Source organism: Vipera berus (genome assembly GCF_964194415.1).
Source record: "Vipera berus genome assembly, chromosome: 3".
Classification (NCBI taxonomy): domain Eukaryota; kingdom Metazoa; phylum Chordata; class Lepidosauria; order Squamata; family Viperidae; genus Vipera; species Vipera berus.
The window spans coordinates 195,044,467-195,064,454 of NC_138204.1; the positions used below are offsets into that span (position 1 = coordinate 195,044,467).

Consider the following 19,988-nt stretch of genomic DNA (forward strand, 5'->3'; position numbering starts at 1 on the left):
CAGAAGCTGGGACGAGTAACAGGCGCTCACTCTGCTACGCGGCACTTGGGATTCGACCCGCCAAACTGCCGACCATCTGATCGACAAGCTCAGTGTCCTAACCCACTGAGCCACCACGTCACTTTTACTCAAAGGATTCAGGAGTGTAAATAGATTTGTTTTCTATAACTCCTACTGCAAACACCATTTGAAAATTTCCAGCTGTGAATTTTCCCTTCAAATACTTTTGATTTCAAGTTTATTTCATAGAATTCCATAAGACATTTTGAAAATGCTTTCTGGCTGTATTCATGGGGACGTTCAACTCACTTCAGGCTTATGGATTGGTTTCAACAACCTAAGTTATGTTGTGACTGATGGCATGCAAAACATTCATTATGTAGCCCTGCTTGATTGATCATTTTGAATGTATTTTGAGCTAGGATTACTTCCTGAATGGTTGAAACAACCATCTCAAACTTTGAAAACTTCCAAATTTGAAACCTTTTTTGTTTATCTGTGCTTGCAGCGGAAAGAAATAATCAAGGAGATATCTGTGTAAGTTGCCTTGATTTCTCAGAAAAAAACCATAAAATGCAATTCATGTTCATAATAACACATAGCGTAGATTAAATGTGGCATATATACACGATCCCATAGTACACTTCAATTATTGAAGGGCTACTGTAAATAAATCAGTGAAAAAAGTAATCCATTTAGCACAATACCAGGTGCTCTAAGTTACCCATGTCCTTCAAGTTAGGTAAAGAAAGGTTTTGACATAAAATCATGGCATTGGAAAAGGTAATTAAGGTCACTGGTCCAACTCTCTGCTCATTGCAGTATTAAAACATCCTGAACAGATGGATGCCTAATCTTCACTTCATAGTTAGCATCTTTGCACAAGCTGGACAGGTATATTGGTATACAAGGGGTTATACATAGGTGTAATATTCTATAAGTGTATCATTTTTTCTCATGACACCTATTCTAATTTCTCCTCCAATGGTGTTGTCCCTTGTAAATCTGCACTCTCACTGCTTCCAATATATTTTTTTCATACAAATACAGCTTTCTTACCCTGTGAAGTATAATATAATTCAAAGGGGTATTCTCAGTTTGATTAAGGAACAATGCCTTAAGAAGGTTTTTGCTATTTACGTAAGAAGGGAAAATCCAGGTTAGGACTTTTAGAGGAACTGAGATACAACCAGCACAGATGACTCAGAGCACGATCAGCTTGTAAAGTAGAAAGAGCAAACTTCCTAAAATGAGGGTAGGGGACTGATAGTATCCCCAAGATGAGGGTGGGGAATAAACACTGTCACCAAGATCTTGGTTTCTCACGAAGGATATTGGTAACCAGGAAAGGCCTGGTTTCTTTCTTTGCTTTAATGATATCAAACCTGCAGGAATAAAGAAATACTTGCTTGAACCTGCACATAATTTTAGACAAAAAAAAATCAACAAAGCCCAAGCCAGAAACCATAGATTATCCAAAGGCATCTACTACTTATTCTTCCATAATTGCCAGTTACATTTCATCTCATCTCAATACAGCAGATGCTAGCCATTTAGCTTTCAGGAAGGCCTTGAAAGGTTGGTGGTTCCCTCAGGCATTAGAACTAGGATGCTAGAGAAGCTTGTCCCGTGTGCCCCAAGTGTTGTTGTCTCTATGGATTGTTTTTGTATTGTTAAATTTGCTTTTGTTTTTTGCCACCAAGAGTTGCACTTTTGTGAGTTGGGGTGCCCATATAAATCTTTAAAATAAATTTAATAAACAAATGTACCTTCAAATCAGATACCACATTTTGGGAAACTACCACTACCAAGAACTGTACAAATAGTCCTCAATTTACAATTGGTTACTTAGTATCCATTCAGAGTTACAACGGACCTCCCCCCCTCCAAAAAAGGGTATTTACAACTTGGTTCCAAAGTTCTGACAGACAGGCTCCCCTGCTGTCATGTGACTGCATTTTGGGCGCTCAGCAACCAACCCCCATTTATGGTTGTTTGCAGAGTCCCAGGGTCACATGACTGTGATTTACATTTTTGCTGAAAACCAGCATAGTTTCTGGCAAAAAATACTCTTTAGCAAACATTTCACTTAATGACCACAGCTTCGCTTAATGAGTGTCACATTGCTTTGCAACTGCCAGGTTTGCTTAATAACCATCACAAACAATGGTTATAAAATCCAACTGGTCACAGGGTGACCTGCTTTACAACTGTCACAACATATGACTGTAATTAGCAGGCTCAGTTATAGTCATAAGGTGAGGACTATGTAGATTCTACTGCCCAAGATTTCCCTGCTGGAATGAGATGTAGGATTCATTTAAAATTATAGCAGTATAGTACATTCTTTCCGAATTAACATCTCTGTCTATAACTCTGAAAGTTTTATGCCACTCTCTGTTCTCTTTTCTTTGGCAATACCTTCCCCTTTCAATTGGTAATGCAGTAGTAGAAACTCTTTTTATAGGAGATGATCCTAATTTCACAAACAATCAGCATCCAGGGTCAGAGTCATCTCTTGGAACACCATTTATAGACTCCTTCAGGCCTAAAGAGGTAAAAGAACACGAACAGTCTTCTCTTATATCCATCAAAGCAGATGGCGGTTCCAAGCCAGCTCAATAAAATGAAGCAAAACAAAACAAATAAAAAATGCAGTAGTTCTAAGATGCAATTTCCCTGAGCAAAACTAATTTACTCTCAGTACCACAAACTTGCCCAGATCAAATAGGGTGCTTCGAAGGCAGGCTGAAGGTCACAATAATATCAACTTTACAAACTGTTACTAGAATCCTAAGGTTTCCCATCTGGAACCAGGCACAAAATGCAGGGACAGAAACGTGATAGAAACAGAACATTCAGGGCTTGTTGGGATAGCAGGTGAAGTCAGACACACCTCTCCAATTCACTGAAATGATGACTTTCATATGGCAATATAGATCTGTTATTTGGACTGAAAATCAGGATTCTAATAGTTCCAAAAAGTAGAAGTTGCATTAGTTTTGTCATAGTTAACCACCTTACCGAAATAGCACATATGTAATACTACAAGCTTCAATTTTGCAGATTTTAATCATACTCTCCAGAGAGGCCCTTGAGGCTCTGTCTTAAGCTCACTCAAACTCTGTAAGATATTTAGCAGCAGAGTAAATAGCCACAGCTTTTGGGCCTGACATACTGTTCTGAACCAGCCCTCTTCTAGCAAACCCCTATTCAAAAAGAAGAGACTGGAGAGCGTCCAAGGCTAAAAGGCTTCTGCCAAGATTTAATTACGCAGTTAACAAAAACACTAGAGCTTGTCTTCTCAAGCGGAAAAGTTGCTTTCAGCAACCAGCCCCTCCCCAAACACTCCTTTTATAGAGAGCTCAGGGCGTGGTCTCCCTGTGCCTCCTCCCGAGGAGTCCCATAGCCTTTCTTTGTTTGTTCCTGCTCGACTGCCTCCTGCGTCGGGCGTCCTTGAACAGGGCCAGCTGTGGGTCATCATCCTCCGCACTCTCGGGCTCACGCAGCTGAGAAGAGGTCCCCGGCTGAGGACTCTGCAAAGCCTCCAAACCATCATCAGCCGGTTCGTCTCCCTCCTCCCCCTCATCTGAGTCCTCCGATACATCGGACCCGGCTGTCGGACCCACCGGCTGGCCCTGAGTCACAACACTATCCCGCACCGCAGGGCCCTTCCCCCGGGTCTGCCGATCCGGATGCGGTCGGGATGGGAACTGTTCGTGAAACGCGGTCACCAACGCAGGGGCATGAACGGCGGTCGCGTCTTCCCATGTGAAGTCCTCCGGCCCGTACCCTTTCCACTCGATCAGGTACTGGAAGCGACCTTTCAGCCAGCGGGAATCCCTGATGCTGGCGACCTCGTACTCGGGGGTGCTGCCTCCATCACGAGTTCCTGATGGGGGAGGTTCCGCTTGGCGAAGTGGACAGGCCGGTTGTTCGGGGACCAACAAGGACCGATGGAAGACGGGGTGCACGTGCAGGGAACGTGGCAGAGTTAAACGATAGGCGACCGGATTGATGACGGCCTCGACTGGGAACGGTCCAAGGTAACGGTGGTCCAGCTTCCTCGCCGGCCGAGTGGATGGTAGGTTCCTGGTGGACAGCCAGACCCGATCCCCCACCGATAGTGGAGGCGTATCCCTTCTCGACCGATCGGCGAACCTCTTGTAGTCGGCCTTGGCCTTCTCCAGCTGCCGTCGCACCAACCGATGGATCGCCTGTAACTCCGCCATGAATTCGTTCGCTGCCGGCTCCGGTGAGTCCACGGGAGAAAGGGGGAAAAACCTGGGGTGATAACCCACGTTGGCCAAGAACGGTGTCATCTGCGTGGAGGTGTGCTGCGAGTTATTAAAGGCAAACTCGGCTATGGCCAAATAGTCCACCCAATTGTCCTGCTGCAGGTTAACATAGCAGCGCAGATACTGCTCTAAGATGCCGATGACCTTCTCGGTACCCCCGTCGGTCTGAGGATGATGCGTGGACGAGAGGCAAACCTTAATGTCCAACGCCCGCATCAACTCCTGCCAGAAGCGGGCTGTAAACTGGGCCCCCCTATCGGAGACGACTCTATCGGGAAGGCCGTGCAGCCGGAACACCTGTTGGATGAACATGCGACTAGTGGCGCGAGCTGACGGTAAGCCGCGACAGGGGATGAAGTGCGCCATCTTGGTCAACATGTCCACCACCACAAACACTGTCGTGAAGCCGGAGGATGGGGGTAGATCCGTCAGAAAGTCCATGGACACAGCCCCCCAGGGTCTCTTGGGCGTTGGCAAAGGCTGCAGTAAACCAGGCGGGGGCCCTGTCGCTGACTTGGCCTGCCTGCATGGGACGCAGGAGGTGACATAAGACTGGACATCGTGTCGGACTCGGGGCCACCAGAAAGTACGGGAGACCAGGTTCAGAGTCTTGAACAGGCCAAAATGCCCCGCAGCCGGGTTATCATGACATTGGCTGAGGACGAGTCCCCTGAGTGGCCCTCCTGGAACATAGAGCCGGTCACGATAATACAGGAGTCCATCCGCGACCGACCAAGGCGAATCTGGCCCCACCTCTTCCTTCCGCTGAGCCACCCACGCCTCCTGCTGCTGCGCCTCCCGGATCCGAGCCCGTATATCCACCGGCTCCCGCACCGCAGCAAAAGACTCGACGGGGATCACTGTCCTGGGCGGAAGCTTGTCTTCCACTCGGGTGTACTCGGGCTTCCTGGACAGAGCATCCGCTCTCTGGTTGTGCCCGCTTGGTATGTACCGCACCCAGAAGTCAAACCTCGCAAAGAAGAGGGACCACCGGATCTGGCGTTGATTCAAATTCCGAGCGGTCTGCAGGCTTTCCAGATTCTTGTGGTCCGTCCGAACCTCGATCTGATGCCGCGCCCCCTCCAGATGATGCCTCCAAGCCTCGAACGCCGCCTTGATGGCCAGCAGCTCCTTCTCCCAGATGGTATAGTTGCGCTCCGAGGGGTTCAATTTCCGAGAGTGATACGCGCAAGGGAAAAGGGTACCGCTGGGCGTCGTTGCCTGAAGTAACACGGCCCCAATGGCAATGTCGGAGGCGTCCGCCTCCACGACAAATGGCCGTTGCGGGTCGGGATGTTTCAAGATGGGCTCCTTCATGAAGGCGTCCTTCAAAGCCTGGAACGCCTGTTGTTCGGGGGCGTTCCACTGGAACCGAGTCTTCTTCTGCAGGAGCCGGGTGAGGGGGGCTGTCAAGGCAGCAAAGCCAGGGATGAATGTCCGATAGTAGTTGGCAAATCCAAGGAGTCGCTGAACGTCCTTCACGCGACGCGGGGGTTGCCAACTCTGCAACGACTCGACTTTACTCGGCTCCATGGCGATGCCCTCAGGAGAAATGCGGTGACCCAGGAAATCGATGGTCACCTGGTAGAACTGGCACTTCTCCAACTTGGCAAACAGCCGATGTTCCCGGAGGCGCTGCAGGACCTGACGGAGGTGCTGATGATGCGCTTCACGCGACGGGGAGTAAATCAGGATGTCGTCCAGGTAAATCACGACAAACTGGTCCAACAGATCCCGAAAGATATCGTTCATAAAATGCTGAAACACAGCGGGGGCGTTGGTCAGGCCAAACGGCATCACCGTGTACTCGAAATGTCCGTAGCGAGTACCAAACGCCGTCTTCCACTCATCACCCAGCCGAACCCTGACGAGGTTGTAAGCTCCACGCAGGTCCAGTTTCGTGAAGATCTTAGCCTCCCGGAGTCGGTCCAAGAGCTCGGGGATGAGGGGCAGCGGGTAGCGGTTACGCACCGTGATGGCGTTGAGTTTCCGGTAGTCACAGCAAAGCCGTAACTCGCCTGACTTCTTTTTGACGAAAAGCACGGGCGCAGACACTGGCGAAGACGAGGGCCGGATGAAACCGCGAGCCAAATTCTTTGTCAGGAAGTCCCGCAATGCAGCCAACTCGGGCTGCAAAACGCCCCACTGGGAGAGGCGCATCAGGGACTAGGTCAATGGAGCAGTCGTAGGGCCTGTGCGGGGGTAATTGGTCCGCCTCTGACTCGCTGAACACGTCAGCAAAGTCGGACAGTTCGGGAGGCAAGGAAACCCCTGGGGAACCCTCCACCTGGCCGGCACAGATATGGCGGGTGTGGTCCACGCACTGCAAACTTGGGAAGGTGACCAAGTTCTGAGACCAATAGATCTGTGGATCATGCGCCCGGAGCCACGCCAGTCCCAAGACCACGGGGAAGTGCAGATCCGAAGTGACGTAAAACTGGATGGCCTCCACATGGGTACTGATGGCCATACACACGGGTTGCGTGGTGGCCGTAATAGGCCCGGACAGGAGCACTCGACCATCGATGGTCTCCACAAGCATGGGCGGATCCACTGGACACTGGGGAACAGCCCATTTGGCCACGAAGGCCGAGTCCATAAAGTTAGTGGTAGCCCCAGAGTCAATTAAGGCATGGACCGGAATCCCCTCTGGCTTGCCAGGAAGGATCAGACGTGCCTCCAAAATCAAATGCCGTGGAGGTTCACAGGCACCGTCGGAACGGCGTCGCTCGGCGTGGTCGTTGTGGGTCGCCCGATCTTTCACACCGTCTAGATCGGGCTCGGGCCGTTTCCCGACAGCAAAGCAGGGGACTTTCTCGGGGCAGGCTTGGTCACTGACGCCCGCTGACGCTTCTTCGGGCAAGAAGCAGCCAAATGTCCAGGGTCCCCACAGTAAAAACACAACCCCCCCGATCGTCGTCTGTCCATTTCCGTCACCGATAGACGGGACCTGGTGGCACCCAGCTCCATTGGCTCCTCCCTCTGGACTGGGGGCTCACGCTCAACAGGAGCGGCAGGGGTCTGTGGGGTAGCACGGCGACTCTTTCGCTGCTGCAGCCGGGCATCGATCCGCAGACAAAGATGGATCAGCCCATTCAGGTCTGAGGGAATGTCCACGCGGGCCAGCTCATCCAACATCTCCTCCGACAAGCCATCCTGGAAGGCATCCACGAGCGCAGCCTCATTCCAGGCGGAATCCTGGCTAAGCAGCCGGAAATCGCTGATGTAGGCCTGTAGGGGGCGCTGACCCTGCCTCAAAGCTTTCAGGCGTCGGGTGGCAGTCTGCGCCTTAATTGGGTCCTCATACATGAGGCGCATATGGTCACAAAACCCCCCAAAGTTATCCAACAAAGGGCTAGGCTGTGCCAACAGAGGCGTGCCCCAACGAGCTGCATCTCCCGACAGAAGGCTCAACACGAATCCCACCTTATCTCGGTCAGTGGGGAAATCAGCCGCCCTCACGCTGATAAAAAGCTGGCATTGTCCCAGGAAGGCAGTAAACAGTTCTGGATTACCAGCAAATTTATCCGGCATAGCTATCTGACATTTCCTCCTGGGTGGGGGTGCAGCATGTACCTGAGCTTGCAGTTGTGCCACCTGAGCTGCCAGCAAAGTGAGTTGCTGGGTGAGCTGGGCATTCTCGGCAAGAAGCTGCTCCATCGTAGTAATAAGGGGTGGGAGGCTGAAAGCAAACTGTTCTGAACCAGCCCTCTTCTAGCAAACCCCTATTCAAAAAGAAGAGACTGGAGAGCGTCCAAGGCTAAAAGGCTTCTGCCAAGATTTAATTACGCAGTTAACAAAAACACTAGAGCTTGTCTTCTCAAGCGGAAAAGTTGCTTTCAGCAACCAGCCCCTCCCCAAACACTCCTTTTATAGAGAGCTCAGGGCGTGGTCTCCCTGTGCCTCCTCCCGAGGAGTCCCATAGCCTTTCTTTGTTTGTTCCTGCTCGACTGCCTCCTGCGTCGGGCGTCCTTGAACAGGGCCAGCTGTGGGTCATCATCCTCCGCACTCTCGGGCTCACGCAGCTGAGAAGAGGTCCCCGGCTGAGGACTCTGCAAAGCCTCCAAACCATCATCAGCCGGTTCGTCTCCCTCCTCCCCCTCATCTGAGTCCTCCGATACATCGGACCCGGCTGTCGGACCCACCGGCTGGCCCTGAGTCACAACACATACCTTCTCAGCACAGCAAACCCACATTCCCAGAATACAAATTTATGCAACATTTTCCTTTTGAATGTCACAATACAGAGCTTCGCGGTTGATTGCCACAAAAGATACTTCCACCCACGTTCAGATTCTCTCTTCCTCCCTGTCCTTCTATACTGCAAACCATCTACAAGGATTTAGGCAGATACAGCTTTGGTTAAAATCTAGTCATACAAGACAGCACAATGGTTTTACAAAAGTAGAAAATGAATGTGAGTAGGACAGTTTCCAAATGAGAGGCCCTTATAAGGCATCCCACTGAATAAAAGGTAGGGTGAAAAGGCTGTCTGTGGTGCCTAGATTTCTTTGGCAAAAAGTTAGATCAAAAATGTACAGGTAATCCTTATGACTGTAATTGAGCCTGGAATTATGGTCATCATGAATAGCAATATCAATAGCATTTAGACTTATATACTGCCCCATAGCACTTTACAGCACTCTCTGGGCAGTTTACAATGTAAGCATTATTTGCATATTGTCCCCAACAATCTGGGTCCTTATTTTACTGAAGTCAGATGGATTTTACCTGTCAGGATCGAACTCCAGGCTGTGGACAGAGTTTGCCTGCAATACTGCACTTTAACCACTGTACCACCAGGGCTTAATACCACCATTAAATGGATCACTATGTGACTGCACCTGATTTTACATCCTGTTTTGCCCTGATCATTAAATTAATGCTGTGTCATTAAGTGAATCTGGTAGTCATTAAGCAAACCCGTTTTAGCCAACTGGAAGTAAACATCAGTTTGGGGCAAAAAATATAATAATTCACAGTCACATTACCATGGGATGCTGCAGATGGCCATAAATGTGGGCTGGTTGCCAAGTGCTCAAAATGTGATAATGTGACAGCAATGTGAGGGGCAGTTGTTGTAACTCTGAAACCAGGTTGTAAGTAGCTCTTGGGAGGTCTGTCATAACTTTAAATAGTTGATAAACAGCCAGTCATAAAATAAGGACTAAATCAGGGGCATCTTCAGGATGAATAAAAAAGGCAAGGTGGTAGCACATGTAAAAAAAGTGTGCAACTGAAGTTAAATGCCAAACAATTATTTTAATTTATCCAGGTTATAAATTTATAACAGTAAATTAAAAATAAATAAAATACATCCAATTTTGTTCTATCTATAGCATTGAAGTTTATCTATCTGTTGTGAATGAGACCATTTGCTATTCAGCATATATTTTATGATGGACATCCTTTCTTAATAACCTTTTATTATTTTTCATCCATTTTTCCACTTATTAAAATAGATTTCCAGCAAGAATTAAAGTCAAACCAAAATAACAATAACACTTAACAGCATCATACTTTTTCATTATTGTAAATTATTTATAAAAGATAAAGGGCAAGTTCATTATACTAAGTATGCCATTTTTGTTTTATCCTGTCACAGAAGTAAAACAATGATGTTTAAAAAGAAGCTACCCAGAAAAGTAGCTTATTCAGAATTAAAAGTTAATAAAAGCTGTTCATTAAATATTGCATGATGATAGGGTCCACTAATTAAGCCTGGACAATTTATATTGAACCAAGCAAAGTTTTAGGCAGGAAAAATCAAAGGCAGACTGAGACCTGGTTTAAAAACAGTAACCGTGAGAGGGACCTTGGAGTCCTAGTGGATGATCACTTGACCATGAGCCACTAGTGTGCAGCAGCAGCCAAAAAAGCTAATACAATCCTGGGTTGTATAAACAGAGGCATAGAATCAAGATCACACAAAGTATTAGTACCGGTTTATAAAACTGTAGGAAGACCACACCTGGACTACTGCAGCCAATTTTGATCACCATATCACAAAAAAGATGTTGAGAGTTTGGAAAAAATTCAGAGAAGAGCAACTAAGATGCTCAAAGGCTTGGAGACTAAAACATATGAAGAACGGCTATGGGACTTGGGTTTGGCTACTCTAAAGAAAAGACGAAATAGGGGAGACATGATATCAGTGTTCCAGTATCTGAGGGGCTGCCACAAGGCAGAGGGGGCAAGCTTGTTTACCAGAGCACCAGAGGGAAGGACGAGAAACAATGGTTGGAAACTGATCAAAGAGAGAAGCAACCTGGAATTAAGGAGAAACTTCCTGATAAAGGTAAAGGTTCCCCCGCACATGCGTGCTAGTCGTTTCCGACTCTAGGGGCCGGTGCTCATCTCCATTTCAAAGCCTAAGAGCCAGTGCTTGTCCGAGAACGTCTCCATGGTCATGTGGCCAGCATGACTAGACGCCAAAGGCGCACGGAACGCTGTTACCTTCCCACTGTAGTGGTCCCTATTTTTCTACTTGCATTTTTACATGCTTTTGAACTGCTAGGTTGGCAGAAGCTGGGACGAGTAACAGGCACTCACTCTGCTACGCGGCACTCGGGATTCGACCCGCCAAACCGCCGACCTTCTGATCGACAAGCTCAGCATCCTAACCCACTGAGCCACCATGTCCCTTAAACTTCCTGATAGAGAGGACAATTAACCAGTGGAACAGCTTGCCTCCAGAAATCATGGGCACTCCATCACTGGAAATTTTTAAGAAGAGGCTAGACAGTCACTTGTCTGAGATGGTATAGGTTCTCCTGCTTGAGCAGGGGGCTGGACTGGAAGACTTCCAAGGTCCCTTCCAGCTCTACTCTATTCTATTACAGCATGAAAATGCTTTGCCATTTTCTTGCTAGGCAATGTTTTGGTCTATCTTGCAATCTCAGAACTCTGTAATGCTGTGGTTTAAACTAATAGTAATAACCAAGCCCAACCATGATTCATTTTTGAGTGTAAATAAAATCGGTTTGATCTGTCACCTGCTATCTGGTACATGATCTCAAAATCCTGTTCTTCAAAAAAAATGAAGAAAATAGGGAAAAACTACTCTTGCAGGGTCCAATCTGTGTCAGTCACCAGGACCAGAGGTTTAGTCTTCTGAGCTGGTCCTGGTGACTGATCCAGATTGGATCCTGCGACATTATCCTGGGACATGTATATTTGCCTTCATTTATGAAAACTAGCCTTCTCTCAGATGAAGCTCTCCAAATGCCCTAGAGCTCATTTCCAGTGTTTATGCGTGCTGTAAATATATGAGTTAGACTGCCTGATCTTGAGGGTGCCAAGTTGAAGGAGGCTGGTTCACTATGACTATGAAATTCATCCAGGCTGCTTGCTGTTGTCACAACAGTGAATAATGCTAGAATTTAAGGAGGAAAGTATAATTATCTGCTACATCCTCAGGGAAGAGAGCGCTGCATGTTAAATTTATGGATTCAGAAAAGATATAAAATGAGTCCGAAAAACAAATAAACCTTGAGTGTATTGTTGAAAAACTGGGAGAATTAAACTACTTTGACTTACAAGCTGATTTTGAAAGGGAAAACAGGATTTATAGATTTATTTACAGTATGCCCAGATAAATAGCTACAGCATTATGTTAGCCCTCTTCAACCTGGTACCCTCCTGTTGTATTAAGTCAGTGATTCCCAGATTGTCTTACTATAGCCTTTGTGTCATGAGTCCTTCAAATGCAAAACTGAGGCTATGCCTCAGCCTTTCTCAACCTAGTCCTAGTGTATTCAGAAAGGCTTCCAAAATTCCCTAACCAGTATAATTAGGGAATTCCAGAATTTCCAATTCCAATACAGTTAGGTTGCATCAGGTTGAGGAAGGGTTATATACCTTCTCCTATGGTTTCAAGAAATACTTATCCCTAAGTTTGATATTTGGGATCTGTTGCCTGGAGTTGGCAGAGATTAAACACAGAATCTTGCACACAATTCAAGTGTACACCATTTTCTTTGAATACCTGGATTATTACTCAAAGATGCAAAACAGTTGTGTCAATAGCTTGTAGTTTCACTTGGTATGCATCCCCAACTTGTTGTCCTCCAGATATATTGGATTTCAACTATTATAATCCCCAACAATATATCTGGAATGCAACAGACTGCGGTCATTATTTAATTTAATTTATTCAATTTCTACAGCTGCCAATCTCAATAAGTGACTCTGAGAGGCTTACAATTTTTAAAAAAATAACAATACAATTGAAACAATAAAAACATTTTAAAACAGTAAAACAATAAAAAAAGTAAATGAAAAATTTACCCAAAATAAATAAATATTTATTTCATTTCTTAATTATATGTCAGCTCAGCTCAGCTCCACACAGTTGCCCTGACTCTACATAAAAGGGGAGTTTTATATAAGGGAATTGTTATTTTCCTATCTGATTAGCAGTCCAGACAGATTTCTTTAAAAAGAAATGTCTAACTAGAGATATTCCTCTGCATAGAATGCACTGTGCCTGGGACCAGCTGTCTTGCAAATAATTCAAATCAAATGTCTTCTGTTCACCAGAATTTATGTCTTAGAAATATATTCTTCTTGCTTTACCCAGAGACATGATGGACAAATGAGGTTGGATTGGTCAGGCCTTACCTTGTAGCTTTGGGGTCCCAAATGACAATGTCCGCATCAGAGCCCACGGCTATTCTTCCCTTCTTTGGGTATAGGTTAAAGATTTTAGCTGCATTTGTGCTAGTAACGGCTACAAATCTGTTTTCATCCATTTTGCCATTGTGCTGTAAAACAGTATGGGTGGATTTTTAATAAAAACATATGAAGAAGGCAAAAATATTCATAAGCTTAGTGCAAGTGAACCTCATTTTGTCATTGGATACGAGATGGGCAGCAAATAAATGTTATACAGGTAGTCCTCCACTTACGACAACAATTGAGCCCAAAATTTCTGTTGCTAAGTGAATGTTGCCTCATTTTATGACCTTTCTTGCCATAGTTGTTAAGTGAATCATTGCAGTTTTTCAGTTAGTAACACAGTTGTTAAGTGAATCTGGCCTCCCCATTGACTGCTTGTCAGAAGGTCACAAAAATGGGGTCACATTTATTTATTTTATTTTATTTAGTTACATTTATATACCGCCCTATTCCCTGAGGACTCAGGGCGGTTTACAGGGAATTAAAAATCCAAAATACAAAAGTTAAGAACCAAATTAAAAAATATTAAATTGACCCTGTACTCAATTAAAAAGAACCCCAATTAAAAATTTCTCCTCAGTCTGGGCCCGAGAGCTCGAAGAGCCAGGTCTTCAGGCCCCGGCGGAATGATCGGAGGTCGGGGGCAGTTCTCAGTTCCACCGGCAGCTGGTTCCAGAGGGCAGGCGCTCCCACAGAGAAGGCCCTATCCCTGGGTGTCACCCGCCGGCAATCTCTTACCGGCGGGACCCTGAGCAGACCCTCCCTGTGGGAGCGCACTGGGCGAAGGGTGTTTGATGCCGGCAGCAGGTGTTCCCTCAGATATCCCGGACCCAGGCCATGTAGGGCTTTATAGGTGATAACCAGCACCTTGAATTTCACCCGGAGGGCAACCGGAAGCCAATGCAGCTCACGGAGTAGAGGTGTTACATGGGAGTATCGGGAAACCCCCATTACAACTCGCGCGGCCGCATTCTGCACCAATTGAAGCCTCCGAGTGGTCTTCAAGGGCAGCCCCATGTAGAGAGCGTTACAGTAGTCCAAACGGGAGGTCACAAGCGCGTGAGTAACTGTGCGTAGGGCGTCTCGGTCCAGATAGGGACGCAACTGGCGCACCAGGCGAACCTGAGCAAAAGCCCCCCTGGTCACGGCTCCTATATGGTCTTCGAAATTGAGCCGTGAATCCAGGAGGACGCCCAAGTTGCGAGCCCTATCGACGGGGGGTAACACCTCACCCCCCCATCATTAAGGATGGAATAACTTGGTTAACCCGAGATGCCGATATGCACAGCCACTCAGTCTTGGCGGGATTGAGACGAAGCCTGTTTCTCCCCATCCAGACCTGAACCGCCTCCAGGCACCGGGACATCACATGACCCCTGGGACACTGCAAATGTCACAAATGAGTCAGTTGCCAAGCCTCTGAATTTTGATCACATGTCCATGGGGATGCTACAATGGTAGTAAGTGTGAAAAACACTCATAGGTCCCCTTTTTTCAGCGCTGTTGAACAGTCACTAAATGAGCTGTAAGTCAAGGACTACCTGTGTATAAATAAATAAATAATAAAATTCCTAATCTGGGGAAAATAATTCCCATATAACAAAGGACTTTCACAGTGCGATGGGCATGTCAAAAAAAAAAAGTAAAGATGGCAGCCACAGCCAAGCAGTTAGGACTCCACTCATTTTTATGAGCATAAAAAGGGAGCAGAGCTTTAATTGTATATTTCTGGTTGCCATTTTGGAATTTTTGACACAACCTTTGTGTTGTTCATCTGGTCGTGGAAAGAATATTTCAAGACATAACATTTCAACTTCCAACAGCTAATCAAAAACATAGCACCAGGGTAATAATTTTCTAAGAGAAACTCATAGTTTGGAAACAGCTTCAAATTTATAACCTGGATAAATTAAAATACCGGTAATTGTTTGGCATTTGGCTTCAGGGAAACAGACTAATACAGTCCACAAAACCTGCACACATTCTTAAAATTCATACAGCTTATCACTATAATAATTCTGAAGTGGGACCCCAATAAATAAATAAAACCAAAAGAAGTCTTTTCAAAGATGGGAATAATTTGGAGAAAATATAGAGAAAAGAACTGCAGCAATCAGCAAAACTGAATATGTATATTATAGATAAAATTCCTGCCTAAACAGAAAGCTTGCCTAAATGAATTGCTAAGGTTCTAAATTTGATGGATATTAATATAAATTGCTTCAATAATTTTGCATATGCTGTCAAGAAAGCTCTCAGACGTCACCATTTCTTAAAAGATGAAACTTAGGTGCAAATCAAATACTAGATTATTCTCAAATTTAGCAATCCTGTGCATATTTAATGTAAACAACACACATAGGAAGTCAATTCCAAGCGGCTAAAAAGGTTTTTACTCTTCTGCTATGGAACTGATTTGGTTTCTTATAATTATTAACTGTATTTGAAGAATAACTTTCAGTAGTACAAATGATATATTCCCTTTTGGTGCATAGAAAGATGACATTCCTATTGATAATGGGACAAGACTAAAGACATTATCAAATAACTGAATCCTCTTTAATCTCCACAAAGGTCCCAATCCAGATTGAGTTCCTATGCCTATTTTTTTTTAATCCCATTTATATCCCGCCCTTCTCCGAAGACTCAGGGCGGCTTACAATCTAAGAAGCACAAATCAATGTGCTTAGCAATAGCCTTCATTCTATGTATATGCCTGCTTATTAGGGCTTTGCCCCCCCCCAAAGCGGCATTATTACAAAGTCAGCTTATTGCCCCCAACAATCTGGGTCCTCATTTTACCTACCTCGGAAGGATGGAAGGCTGAGTCAACCCTTGAGCCTGGTGGGACTCGAACCTGCACTAATTGCAGGCAGCTGGTGTTACTTAAGGAGGCATTAGCCCACTGCTCCACCAAGGCTTTTAAAAAACTGTTTATGTCCTTGCTCAAAATCTATATTTGAGTAGCCTTAGTAGACAATGATCTAGTTATTTAGAATATTTTATCCTACTTGAATTCTTAAAAGGCATTTAAAGTGACTTAGCTTGATCTAGCTAGATGTTAAGGATTAAGAAAGGACATAATGTTAGAAATATTTTTAAGCATCTAAGACAAATACTTATATTAACCCCAGTTCCTTGAATTTAGGTAAAACTCACTTTTTTCCCAACAATGGAGCTCTTATATAAAGTTGGGGTTCTAATGTTATTTTTAGGCAGCTGATTTTAAGAATTTACCTGTCATAGTTGGGACCATTTCCAGGTGCCATACAGTATCAAGAGCAACTCAGAGCAATTATATGGTCAAATCAAAAATATTACCAAAATAAGTATAGTAACAAAACTTCTATTTTCCAGGAAAGAGAAATCAATGATAATTAGCTATTCAAGCCATACCTTTGAAAGAATTTACTTCAGATCAGAAAGCTAGAGAAAGGAGCAGCCATTTTTGAGAGTGCATGCACATACTTTAGATTTAAAAGGAAAAAAAATATTTTAGTGCATCCAGAGGGTGCTCATGAGGCACCTTTCTGCAGCTCCTGAAATTAAGCACGTCTTTTGTTGGGGCTTCACCATAGTTGAAATGGCAAGCATGCAATACTAGGGAAAGATGTAGCTGCTTTAATGAGGACTCTTTGTTCTTGTCTTTACCATTGTATTAGAGAATGAATTGAAATCCCACTTACCACGCCTTTTTCCCAGATTACAGACATCCGGTCTTCCACGCCATTCACTCCATTTGGGATCTTTGTGAAATCATTTTTTCCCAAAGCCTTCTGGCAGATATCAAATGTACAGTTATCTGTTCCACTCACAGTCAAGTCACCGCTTAAAAAAAATAAAGGACAAGATAATTTTATATGCTCCAACCAACCTTCCAATTCAGAATTATACATCCTACTTGCTTCATTGTTTAAATCTTAAAAACATTACGTAACAAGAAATGTGTTGAAAAATAGTAAAAAACTAAAAAATGAATGACCTATAAAGAAATCACATCATCACCTTCAGGTTAAACCAATAAAACCCTGGTGAATGCTGATATTTGTGGAGATATCAGCTTGTATTCAACTATACCCCCAAATTAGTTGGAGAATGGCATAAGATCAATGAAAATAAAATTCTGCTAGCTAGACCAAGGTAAATGTTCTATTCAACCACCTCAGGAAGCTCCCAAGATCTTGATAGCCCTCATTCATTGCTTCCCAAAGATGATATTGCTCCCTAGTGGCGCTAGAATCATCATTCTACTGTAATCCAGGTAGTCCTCAACTTATAACAGTTCATTTAGTGTTCAAAGTTACAATGGTACTGAAAAAATATTTATGACGGTTTTCCAACTTACGATTGTTGCAGCATCCCCATGATCCTATGATCAAAATTCAGATGCTTGGCTTGACTTGTATTTATGCATGTGACTCGTATGCTTGGCTTGACTCATATGATTGCATGTGCTGAGGTCACTTTTTATGACCTTCTAGCAAAGTCAATGAGGAAGCCAGATTCACTTTACTAACTTAACGACTGCAGTGATTCACTTAACAAGGGTGGCAAGAAAGGTCATCATATGGGGCAAAACTCACTTAACTGTCTCACTTAGCCATGGAAATTTGGGGCTCAGTAATGGTCGTAAGTGGAGAACTACCTGTACTATTTTGAGGGGGGAGATGTGGGGCAGCCTTAGATTCCTTTCATTAACCAATGAAAGGAAACCTGGAATGCTGCAGTGTAAAGGGTATCAATGCCTTGGAGCCATATAATCCTTTCAGGAAACAGATATGATAAGTGGCTGCAGTCCAATGCTTTCTATGGAAGTGTTCCAAATAGTTGGAAATTGACCAAGATAAACTGGACAAATTAGGAGGAAGCTGGAGTCAGGCTAGAAGACGAGAGAAGGATGAAGAAAGCAACCTATTGAAATTGGCCCCTAGTAAATAGAGACTTGTTACAATATGGCCATCTAGAGCAGGGCTTTTCAACCTTTTCACCCATTGTACCACTTTTAGGATATGGCAACATCCGAGTACTACCAGTTGCCTAGCTCCAGCCATCTCTCGCTTAGGCTTGTGGGGTGCTGCCACCGGTTCAGCTCATTCCCCTCCCCTGCTACCACTTTTCTAGGATGGTCACGTACAACCTGCCAGGCGTAAATGTACCACAGGTGGTACCCGTACCACTGGTTGAAAAGCCCTGATCTAGAGGGCAATAGCTCACCAAGGGGCTGATGTTGAAAAGCTAAGCAGGGTTAGACCTGGTTATTATTTGCCTGAAATGCCACAAAGAAAGACCTGAATTGAAGCTAGATGGGAAGTTGAAAAACATCTTGGGATACTGCAGTGGCAAATCATTTCTATAGTTTTGCTAAGTAAACAACATGGATATGTCTCTAAGGTCAAGCTTGACTCAAAGGACACTTTCATTTTTATCCTCGTGATTGGTGAAGTTTCCCTTCCAAAATCAGTTATTTTCTGAGAGGGTCCATGATATCCTCTCAAAATAAGCTGTATGACTTTTATTTAATATTTAGTTGTTTCCAAGCAAACTGGGAAAACCATACTGGAGGTGACACATATATATATACACACACACACACACACCAGAAACATAATTATTTTCCCCAAAAGAAACATTAAAACTCCTTTCCATATTTTTACACTTTTCCTTCAAAATCCATCAAAACACATTACTGTATTTTGCTTTTTTGTTTATGCTGGTTTTAACAGCCACTAAGGATCCATTTATTAAAGGGCTCTTGTGAATGATGAACTTTTTTTACTTTGCTAGAAGATTCATGAGGAAGTCTGGAGTGGAAACATCAGGCCTCAGTGGAGGAGCCATGACGTGAGCTGCCGCACAAGACCAGTCCTTATCCCAATAGTGAGTGCCATCTACAGCAAGGCTTGCAGCTATAGGCTCACCATACACAACTTTGCCTATGGAGACAAGAATGAGGCAAATTAATGGTAAGAAGAATAAAACTATTATTACTAACTTGCAATTCCACATCAATGGATTGGATCAGGTATAATATAGTCAGTGCATGTAACCTATGTGTGACCAACTCAATGAGTGGCTGAGCAGATGTTTGGGGGAAAACTAATGATGGGGTGGGCAGTTTTGGGAAACACACATACACTTCCTTCCCAGCTTTTCTGTGGCCACTGAAGCTTGCTACAGAAATTATTAATTTTTGTAAATCATCTCAATGATTGTAGGTGCAGACTGGTCTTCCAATTATGTGTACATATAAAATCAAAATATATGCATGCATGTTGGAATTAGCCCATGTAGAAAAAGTGATCTGACAGGCAAAATGATGATGAAGGCTTAGAAAAGATGATTAGAAGTTAAATATCTCAGAACCACTGCACCACATATTTCAAAAATCCTGGAGCACGGGGAAGTGCCTGAAGATTGGAAAAGGGCTGATGTGGTTCCCATATTCAAGAAAGGGGGGGAAAACAGACCCAAGAGACTACAGACCAATCAGTTTAACATCAATACCTGGGAAGATCCTAGAAAAGATAATCAAAAAACAGATCTGCGAACAACTAGAAGCAAACAAAGTTATAACTAGTAGCCGGCACAGGTTTGTTAAAAACAGATCATGCCAAACCAATCTTATTTCATTCTTCGACAAAGTGATAAACTAATAGACCAGCGAAATACTGTGGACATAGTATACTTAGACTTCAGTAAGGTATTTGATAAAGTAGACCACAACCTACTCCTTGGTAAGCTAGAAAAAGGTGGAATAGACAACATCACCACCAGATTGATCTGTAGCTAGCTGACAAACCATACTCAACGAATAGTCCTCAACGGCACTGCATCCACATGGAGGGTACCACAAGTTTCTGTCTTACACCAGTACTCACCAAACACCAAATTGGCAGGAGTAGCCAACACCCCAGAAGACAAACTTAGGATCCAAAAAGATCTTGACAAACATGAACAATGGGCACTATCCAACAAAATGAGTTTCAATGTGGAGAAAAGCAAAGTTTTAAT

General features: G+C 44.5%; 1 protein-coding gene across 1 annotated transcript in view; it reads right to left on the reverse strand.

Annotated features, from left to right (window-relative positions):
• DPYS (dihydropyrimidinase) overlaps positions 1 to 19,988 on the reverse strand; it is a gene marked incomplete at both ends in the record, with an annotated part of 42,045 nt that overhangs the window by 8,064 nt on the left and 13,993 nt on the right. The window contains 3 exons of the mRNA XM_081325619.1: positions 12,921 to 13,063; positions 16,664 to 16,805; positions 18,754 to 18,910. Of these exons, the coding sequence (XP_081181745.1) occupies positions 12,921 to 13,063; positions 16,664 to 16,805; positions 18,754 to 18,910 (442 nt within the window). The remainder of the gene's footprint in view (positions 1 to 12,920; positions 13,064 to 16,663; positions 16,806 to 18,753; positions 18,911 to 19,988) is intronic.